At 37.5% G+C, this 10406-nt stretch overlaps 1 protein-coding gene and 1 long non-coding RNA gene across 2 annotated transcripts; both read right to left on the bottom strand.

Moving 5' to 3' along the window:
* Positions 1 to 2171: 2171 nt before the first annotated feature.
* LOC106413295 lies at positions 2172 to 5108 on the bottom strand. Its single transcript, XM_013854095.1, has 6 exons — positions 4969 to 5108; positions 4468 to 4693; positions 4001 to 4376; positions 3438 to 3922; positions 2827 to 3120; positions 2172 to 2309 (listed from the first exon to the last, which is right to left on the bottom strand). Exons 1-6 carry the CDS (start codon positions 5106 to 5108, stop codon positions 2172 to 2174), a joined length of 1659 nt encoding a protein of 552 aa, XP_013709549.1.
* Positions 5109 to 9603: 4495 nt separating this feature from the next.
* LOC111208511 lies at positions 9604 to 10090 on the bottom strand. Its single transcript, XR_002660413.2, has 2 exons — positions 10055 to 10090; positions 9604 to 9926 (listed from the first exon to the last, which is right to left on the bottom strand). It is a non-coding gene; the product is annotated as an uncharacterized LOC111208511 (long non-coding RNA).
* Positions 10091 to 10406: the final 316 nt, after the last annotated feature.

Below are 10406 nucleotides of genomic sequence, written 5' to 3'. Positions count from 1 at the left end.
AGATGCTGGAGTAAATGGTTTCTTAGGAGCTGGTGGAGTTAACGGAGACTTCTGATTCTTAGAAGATGAACTCACTGCTTTAGAATTTGATTGTTGTCGAGGAGGAGAATCTGTTGTATTTGAATCAAACACAACGCAACTTACAGGCCATGCGACGTAACAGTTCAGAAATCCTCCATATTTATCTTCCCTACTGTAGGCCTCCATATGAATGCCGTTGGGTTTAGTACCTCATCCACATACACTTTTATTGCATTAGGACCAAGAGGAAGTCCATTGACCAATGATTTTGGTTCTTTAGTCTGCCATCGGCCTACAGCAACCACTTCCTCATTCTGTATATAGTCCATGAGTTTGCATTTGTTACCTGAACTTGTGAAAGGGCTCTGCCAAACACAACAAAGACAGCGAATAAAAAAGACTCAGAATCATACTCATGTATAGAGGAAAATGAAACTTAGCTACAGAGGAAGAAGAAACTTAACGTTAGGAGCATTGTCCTCTGGAATGAGACCTGCTGATGCAACAATACAGTGATTAGAATGCCATGCAATCATTTCGCCTGCTGCATCCTCCATAATAAACATATTATGTGAAGGTCGCCATAAAAAGGTGTCTGGTTTTATTGCAGTTTCAACTAAAACCTTCACAGCGTGAGGTCCTAAAGGAATCCCATTAACTACGTCATCAGCATTAGATGAAACAACCCGTCCCTCAGCAACTTTCTCATCGACAGAAGCCCAGTCAACCAGATAACACTTGGGAAGTGATCTGGTATTATTTACACTCTACATGAAGTACAAGCAATGTCAAACCAATTCATATATACAATTCTAGAGAGAGTAAGCCAGATGAAGTAAATTCATACCTTATTATTGGAGTTTTCACTGACATGAGTTGCAGGTCCCTGATTATTCATTCGACGAAGGGCCTTCTGTAAATCATTAACATGTTCCTGCAGGGACACCTGTTTTTGTTCCATTGCAGGGATATAGTTGTCCTTAACCTGTAAACAATTCAATTTGGTCATGCTAATGCCTCTGCCCATCGCTCGCAACCGTCCAGGTTGATCAGGTCCCAATATCTAAGATTGCATATTGTGCTTTGGATTCGTTGTCGTTGAATCTGCATGACCCTCAAATTCTATCTCTGTTGCCTTTCTTTGGAAACACATTACAATTTCAATAATCACCAAGCAGCTTGCAGCCAATCCAACTTCATATATAAAATTAATATGAAAGATTAAAAAAAAAACTTACAATCTTTTTAGCTGCATTCACATTGACAGGAGTACCATCCTTTTTTGTTCGTGATTTCACCCAAATTCTTAGCCTCGACACTTTTGATGGATCTTCGCTAGCCTTTACCAAATCCTCTCTCAGCCTCACCATTCCTTTACGACCGCAGGTGTGAGGAATCTGTCTTCTGTCTTCTTTCTTTGTAAGAGTCACTGACAACCTTAAAGGTGCAACTGGTCGCCTCTCTGACAAATTTACGCCATTCAGTTGTAGTTACATTATTCGGTCGCAGGCTCATCCTAGCTTTAATGGTTGGAGCTTGCCTAATAGATGTTACCAGCCGTGATTTGGATGCTCTCCACAAACATCCCATCTGCTTAAACACAACAGCCTTTTTAAAGTCTTCGTTAAAGTCAAACCTCATCTGTAGTCAGGAATTAGACACATTCAAATACAAGTAAAATTTATAGTAAATGTAAAATTTTATTAAAATTACCTCAATAGATTTCCAGAGCACAGTCTTGATTTCTTCACTGACTTTTCTCCAGTTATCAATGATCACCGAAACATGTTCACGTACTAAGGGACCCAAGTAGGAGGATAACAATACTGAACCTGGACCACAAGGATCCCCCAGATCTGTGAAGTCCACATGTTGCCGCTCAGTTGGATCCTTGGCAATGTGTTTCATCTTCGTAGGTCCTCGACGTCTTTTACGCTGTGATGCAGTAGCTGTGTCAGTCTGAGTCTGCACTTCATCAGCTCCAGCAGGAGCTTCGGCTTCTTCCTCCATTTCATTATGTTTTTCTTCCTCCATGTCGTTCTGTGCTTCTTCCTCCATTTGATTCTGTTCTCCCTCATCCATTTTATTCAGTTCTTCTGCCTCCATTTCGCTGTCCTTCCTCCACTTGATTTTGTTCTTCTTCCGCCATTTCATCTGAGACTTCTCTGTTTGTTACATCTTCGAGAAATTGCTCTTCTGCAACCTCCATTTCTACATCTGTCTGCTTCTTCTTCGGTGTCCTTGGCTTCTTCACACGCTTGTTCTTCCGATTCCCCATTTAAGTTCACCTGATACATAAAAGAGTTGTTAAGTCTCAAAGAAACTCAAAAGTAAGAAACCAAAAACAAACAACACTAAGAAAACACACTCAAAGCAACTCAGAAGTAGATAATTTCATTAGAAAAAAACAAATTTCAACAAAAAACAGCTTCACAGACTCCTGCCCATAATCTTATATCCCAATTTCTCCAATATAAACAAAAAATCAGCTTCACAGATTCCTGCCCATAATCTTATATCCCAACTTCTCCAATATAAACAAAAAAATCGGAGTCCTTTTCAAACATAAATTCCTTCACAGTCAGCCCGGGCATTTCTAGATTCATCAACCAAGTCATCAGCATCCATGGCTACTACTGCTGGCATTGGACCAACATCTGCATGTCCATCATCGGCATCTTCTTGTCAGCAGTAGTAGCCATCTTCTACCTTGGTTGAGGTTGGCTAGTGTAAAGCCATTTGACTTTGGTTGAGGTTGACTAGTGTAAAGCCATCTTCTACCTTGACTCCGTTACCTATATTTACCCATAGACAGCGAAATACAGGAATGTAGAATGTATTGTAATCGATAAGCAGAATCTCCACCACTCTGCCATAGTATGTTACCAAATCAACCATCTGCGAAGTGTCTTTTGCACTAGATCTATACATAGTTGTTGCCTCATATAGAACACCACTGTTCTGGCTTTGCCTGTCAACTGAAATCGTGTGAAACCGCAGACCATTAATTATGTAACCAGTGTAAGACCTAGAGCTAACACGAGGACCGTAGGCCAACCACTTCTGTGTGTCTTCGTGATTCTCTAAGCTAATAGGTATCTATAACAAAATATGTTAAGTGTCAATAGATATCTATAACCAAAAACCAGGAAACTAAACTGTTGCTCAGATTATGACACTTACATGCTTTTTTAACCAAGACGCAAATTTCTGTGAATGGATTCTCCATAATGTTGTTGCATCACGTCTACATCTTTCATTAGTGTCCTGTAGATGTTGTAGGTGCATGCTTGAAATGGATTAAAACAAAATATTAGCAACTTTATAAACTAACTAAAAAACAACAACTAGCTTTCAAATAATTACTCCACATAAGGTTCGACGATTTCCATATTCTGAATCACAACAATATGTACAATGTTCTTATCCTTCTCAGAAAGGACACAACAAGTGCCTGCAGATATTGGACGACCTTCAAGAATAGAGCTGCTCTCGAACTCAGTATTTCTATCAGGTTTCTCCTCATAACCTGTTGTTTTTTTCAAGAACTGACTGCAGAACCTCACATATTCCTCTGCGAGATAGGCTTCAGCAATACAACCCTCTGGTCTTGCAAGGTTTGTTACAAAATCTTTCAGCACTTTCATGTACCTCTCAAATGGGTACATCCAACGGAAATGGACTGGTCCACATAACCGAGATTCCCTGCCTAGATGAACTACCAAATGCACCATTATATCGAAGAAACTTGGAGGAAAAAACCTCTCAAACATGCAGAGTGTTTCCACGATTTCAGTTTCCATTACTGAAATTTTCTCTATATCAATTACCCGCTGACAAAGATGATGGAAGAAATCACACAGGCGTCCAATAGCTATCCTAACACCTTTAGGTAATACTCCTGTAAAAAAAGAATTGGAGAATAAAGTTAGGACTTGTTAATCTTGACTGATACAAAGTTTAAAGACTCAGTTGATACCTCTAATAGCAACCGGGAGAACCTGTTGCATCAAGACATGGTAATCATGTGATTTCAATCCTGATATCTTAGATTCTTCTATCTTCACACACCTTGATATATTTAAGCAATAACCATCCAGACCTCTGAAGTCTGATAGCCGCTTGCAGAATACTTTCTTCTCTTTACTAGACAAAGACCAAGGAGCTGGAGGAAGGTATGTTCTTTTCCCAAGGGGTTGAGGATGTAAATCCTTCCTAATGCCAAGCAGTTCCAGATCTTTTCTAGCGTTAAGACCATCTTTTGATTTTCCACAATGCAACAATGTAGCTATAAGGCTTGCAGCAACATTTCTTTCCACGTGCATAACGTCTAAGTTGTGTCTAACCGGTAGATCCTAGACAAAACAAACACAGATAAGAGTGTCAAAGAAAGGTTGTGACTGCACAATTCAGAAAAACTGATATATCTTAAGATTAGAAACATACCTCCCAATAAGGCAACTTGAAAAAGATTGGTCGTTTCTTCCATCTAGATAGCTCTTCCTCATCAACTACTTCTTCCTCTTCCTCTAAATCACTAGATTCATCATCCGTATTGGAGTCTGATCCAACCGACTCATTAACCTTCCTCTTCCTTCTAGTTACTTTCACATTTCGAAAATCATTCTTGTAGTTCCTGAGTATTTGGCTTATGTTATGACCACTCAGAATCCTGCCATTTTCCCATGCTCAGCTTTCCCATCAAACCATGCTTTCTTTCCTCGATAAGGATGTATGGGAGGTAGACCTTTCCGATGGGACATATAAACGTGTTTCCTGCAGTTACTCAACCACATACTGTCTGTGTTTTCTCCACACACAGGACAACCCAGTTTACCCTTTACTTTGCTGCCTGCAAGATTACCATATGCCGGAAAATCCTGAATGGTCCAGAGAAGCATTGCTCTTAATGTGAAAGTGGTGTGGCTGAATGCATCATACATTTACTCTCCTTCCTCCCAAAGTTGGCTTAGATCCTCTATAAGCGGCTCTAAGTACACATCAATATTGTTTCCAGGTTGGGTTAGACCAGGAATCAGCAACGACAACATGATGTTCTCCTCCTTCATACACTTTTCAGGTGACATGTTGTAATTTACAAGCAAAACAGGCCATTAACTGTAGTTCACATTCTTCATGTTAAAAGGATTGAACCCATTAGTGGACAGCCCAAGCCGAAGATTCCTTTCTTCAGCGGCAAATGAAGGGTATCTGTCATTCATTTGATCCCAAGTAACAGAATCCACCAGATGTCTGCTTTTTCCATCAGTGCTCTTATTACTAAAATGCCACCTTAAGTCTTTTTGCCATGTCCTCTGACCTGAACATCCTCTTCAGCCGTGGGATTATCGGAAAATACCTAAGAACTTTATGTGGAATACCTTTCATCTCATCATCTGTGCGCATGTTAATCTTCCATCTTGAAGCGTTGCATTTCAGACATTTGTCTAGCTTCTGAAACTCCTTTCTGAATAGAGAACAGTCGTTCACACAGGCATGTATCTTCTCATAACCCATATCAAAAGATCTCAAAAACTTCTTCACTTCGTACAAGGACGTGTGCAAGACATTATCCTCTGGTAGCATCTGTGGTAAAGTCTCAAGCAAAAGATCGAAGCTTCTATAAGACCAACCACTCTGTGTCTTTATCCTAAAAAGTGAAACAATCGCAGAGAGCTTGCTGTGGTTAGCACAACTTGGATACAGAGGTGTTTCTGCATCGGCTAGCTTAGAAAGGAACTCATCTTCTTCCTTATCTTCACCTTCAGCAACCTCACTTAAGTCACCATGCCTAAGAAACTCTTCATCAACAAATGCAGCAGCCTGGTATAACCCTAAAATCTCTGTCCTCTTCTCACTTGCATTGCGTCTACTGTCAGTCCCTGATATTACTTCTCCATGGTGATACCAATCCTCCCTCATCTTATAACTCAAATCCATTCCCCTAGTTACTAGATGATCCACAATAACACTGTCTGAGTGACGGTCTACGTTGCGACAGTCAATACATGGGCAAATGATCATCTCAGACTCTGGCAAATCTGCACAAACACACCTCACAAATTACCACGCACCTCTCTCATAACCAAGATCAGCTCTTCGGTTTAGATACATGAAATCATAGTTTAAACTCTCTTAATCACACAAAAAATCATTACCTACAATATATATTATTTTTCCTTACCTGTTTAGATGAACCCATGACTTTTCGACCATTTTATGTTCTAAGTTTCTAACCGATAAACCAACAAAATAAAACAAAGCCATAAGATTATGTCAAACACCAAACAAACACATTGCCATTCACATAAGCAGCAATAAACAATCAACTATTCAATCGTCAATCAATCAGATACTAAAACTCAAGACAGTAAAAAACACCAACAGGACACAACTTCTATTTGGCTGAAAAAGAATCACCTCGATAAGAACCTTTGGATTTCAACTCGACTTCACTCCAGAAAGGAACAATCAAAAGCTCAAACCTGCAAAGCAAAAAAGAACAGACAAGAACCACAAATCAAATCGTGTTCGCCCCCAAAAGAATCTAACTGATCTCCTCACGATATCAAATACGATACATATCTGATTAGCTCTAACCTGACTTGTCTCCTCCTAATCTTCGTGTGCTCAAATACTAAGGTACTTCAGTTAAATCAAAATTGTAAAAGCTGAAACAAATCAAAAAGAATTCATCACAGAAATCAGATAAATCTAAAAAATCAATCTAGGGTTCATACAGACAAACTCGAAACTTGGTTTCACCTGGAATTTGACCGCCGGCGACAACATGACCAATCTTTGCTTGCGTCGACCGTCGATGGTTTCGTTTTTTTTAACCAGACCGTCGATGGTTTCTATGTGCAGGAGAGGCGGAAAAGGTAAAAAATTTTACCTAAGTCTTTTGCACCGACAACACTTTACGGCTATTATTGTATTTTTATTCATTTTTTTTCCCGGGTTAATGAAATTTATCGCTAGCGAGGTAGTTACGCTACGCAAAAGGTGGATATCGGATTTAACCACTTTTGGTAGCAGTTCGTGAATTCGTGCTACCGTGAACTGCTACCAATACCCTTATTTCTTGTAGTGGTTGTATCAATCATTCCCACAAAACAATTACATACAATAACAACAAATTAATGTTAATCTACAAGTAAAACATTCAATAACGACATGTATCCGCAAAAAGCTGAACCATAAACACATAAAACAAGCAGTCGAAAGTGGTAGCTTGACAAGCATTTTTATGTGATACATAAGAAATTTATATACCTACAATTAATCGAATGGTTAGAAGTGTTAATCAAAAAATATATAAATGTACTTTCACAACAAATGAAATCCTACTATCAATTACAACATATATTAAACACAATTAAAAGTAAGAATAGAAAATTAATATTCACTTTTATAGCAGGAGCAAAATTCTACTCTGATAAAACAATAAGTTGTATCCGGTGGTTTGGGAGAATATGAAATTCACAAGTGTAAATATCGTATTTAAATACGATATATAATTGTAAATGGACATCAACTTCTGAAGAATATAAAATGTGACATTTATTGAGTTCAAAATGCATTTTCTCATATAAATAAATATGTTATAATATTATTGCAACCAGAAATGTAATATTATTGAAATAAAGATAATATTCGTTATTAAAACATCTCTTCTTTATAAATAAGTGTCTGTTCTTTATTCACCAAAACATAAAAATTTAAAATGAAAAAGACGACTATGACACATGAGAGTAAAATTATCTAACACAACTAAACGTTCTTAAAGCTCAAAGGAGAGGATGTACACGTCACTTTAAAAATTGACCAATAATGAAGCTTCATTTTGCCACATCACTATTATTCATCTTTCCGACTCTTCACTTCGTTTTCAACAGGTCGGTTTCTCTGTAATCTCCATTATCCCAGCTCTTCGTCATCAATCAAATGTGCTCTTTAATGCCTTATTTACTGTTTTGTTCTACCTCCCCTCTTTCTCCTCATCTATAAATTTCTAACCAGCTTCGTCGAGACTTGCTTCCAAGCAAACTCCAAAACCTCTTTCCCGGTTACAGCGTCGTAATTTTCTACAATGAAGACGACATCTCATGGATCCGTCACGAGTTTGATCTGGCAAAACAGAAGTTCCTCAATACCCCTAAAGCTCTAATTAATATGCCTAAGATGCAATTCTCAAGGTTTGCCATTGACTAAAACAACTCTTTTGGGTTTCCTGTTGTTACACATTCGTATATTATTCCTATGATTTGATATATGATCATTCCAAGCAGACACTGTTAATGAGGTAATCTAAATGACCTTTTTGGTTTTTTTTTTCTGTTTCATTTATTTATTGTTTTGACAACCTATTCATTGACTGAGTTTCTTTTGGTTTTCGGTAGCTTCGTGGCTCCAGAATTTGATTTGTAAGCTCAAGACTGTGAATTTGCGTGGTTTAGGCTATAAGTGTGTCTTCTGATTTGTGTTATTCTCTTTTTGTGTTTGTGATGCAGATACTCTGATCCAGATTTAGTTATGTGAGCAGAAAGATCTTAGAACCTAGATAGAAGGACTAACAAAAAGATTCACGTAACAAAAACTATTCAGGTTACTTATCTTTTAAATGGCAGTGAGGTGAATGTTGGTCTTATTGAACTGCAGATTTTTGCTTGGAATCCGCGTTGAGTGACTTGAGTCTCTGATGCGAAATTCAAACAGTGAATTCAGCGTATGTTACAATATTCATCTGTTTTTTTTCTGGGAGAGAGTTGCATTGAGTTTATGTCCACTAAACTGAACATAACAAACTCTTTTTCAGGTGGTTATATCACAGATGAACAAGACTGTGCATACAGATCTCATATCTTTACCGTTGGAAAGAAGTGGAAAAATTGTCTTAGGATGGATCACAAAGGCTACTACATCCATGCAGGTATACTACAAGAAAATATGAATATTGTTACAAAATTTTTCGTCACAATAAAAAGTATTCAGTCACAATATGATTATTGTTACGTATTTGTAACCGTTTATAAACAGTTACAATACTGTCGTCATAAATCTCTTTGGTAACAAAAACCGTTACAAAATTGTGACTAACTTGCATAGTAGCTATTTCATCACAAGCTGTGACAAATACAAAAGTAATAAGAATATCACAATTACCAACTAATTATAGCGTAACAAAATCGTTGGATTATGCAACTGCTATTACGTCTCAAGCTCGTCACTGATTATGAAGGAAATTTAGTCTTATTTGTTACAAAATAAGGATTCATAATTCGTAGCTAGCATGTCTTAATTTATACGACTATTTTTTAGTATTAATTCTTTTACACTATCACCAAAATTCCTCTAGGAATCGATCGTATTTAGCATCTGGTTTCACATCTAATATGTATAAACCGTTACCAATTTTTTGTTAGCAATTAGTCTTAATTAGTTAAGAATTATTCATCTCATGTTTGGCACAACTCATCTCTAAGTGCAACAATAGTAACTAAAAAATGTTACAACCATTGTTTATTGCACTGTTGTTATTCATTGTTGCTTTTCTGGGTTTAATTAGACGAAACATATAAATTGTAAAACCAATATAATAATAAGATTAATAATCTGAAGATAAACTACAAAGTAAATAGAGAAGCGTTCAATCAGATGTTGCGAATGGATTGAGACGAGCAGAGCATATCAGAAGAGAATGTAGCAATCAATCGGAGATGGAGAATGGATCGGAGCAGTGAAGCAGATTGACAGCGGGTCGCATGTCCGCGAAGGCAGATTGGATCAGAAAGGGATCTCGGTTGCTTCCTGTGCAAGAAATGTCTAGGGTTCACCATATATCTCCGCTCCTCTAGGTTCGTGGCACACTAAATCTTCTTTACGGGAACGTTGCTCAGTGGTAACTGTTAATAAAGAAAGCAAATATCTCCCTTAGGTATGAGACCAACGAAATCATGAGAAAAAGTAGGGATATGAGATAACGAGAAAAATATATGAAGGGGAAGAGGAAAAGAAAGGACGAGAACGGTACCTCGCATGCTCTCAATCATTGAAGGCTAGGTATTGGGTTCTAGGTTGAGGAAGATGTTTACATATTTATATACACAGGTTTTTGGCAGAAAAGGAATAGAAAAGGAAAATGGGCTTCGCTGGCCCAACTTACAAAAAGGTCACGTTTCGAGAATCCTATATTTTAATCTTTTGGTAAATTCACGAAAGGATTAAATACTTAATCTGAGAACCAAATACGATTGAGATATATGATGGAAGTTCATCATTAGAGATAAAAATGAACCATATAGTCAGTTCTTTATTTTTTTTTTTAAGTTAGTTGTTAAGCTTAGATCATCCATCTTATTGAATTTATGATTTTGTTTCTTCTT

Source organism: Brassica napus, chromosome C9 (genome assembly GCF_020379485.1).
Source record: "Brassica napus cultivar Da-Ae chromosome C9, Da-Ae, whole genome shotgun sequence".
Classification (NCBI taxonomy): domain Eukaryota; kingdom Viridiplantae; phylum Streptophyta; class Magnoliopsida; order Brassicales; family Brassicaceae; genus Brassica; species Brassica napus.
The sequence above is the reverse complement of the archived record's forward strand: the minus strand, read 5'-3'. Positions and strand labels throughout refer to the sequence as shown.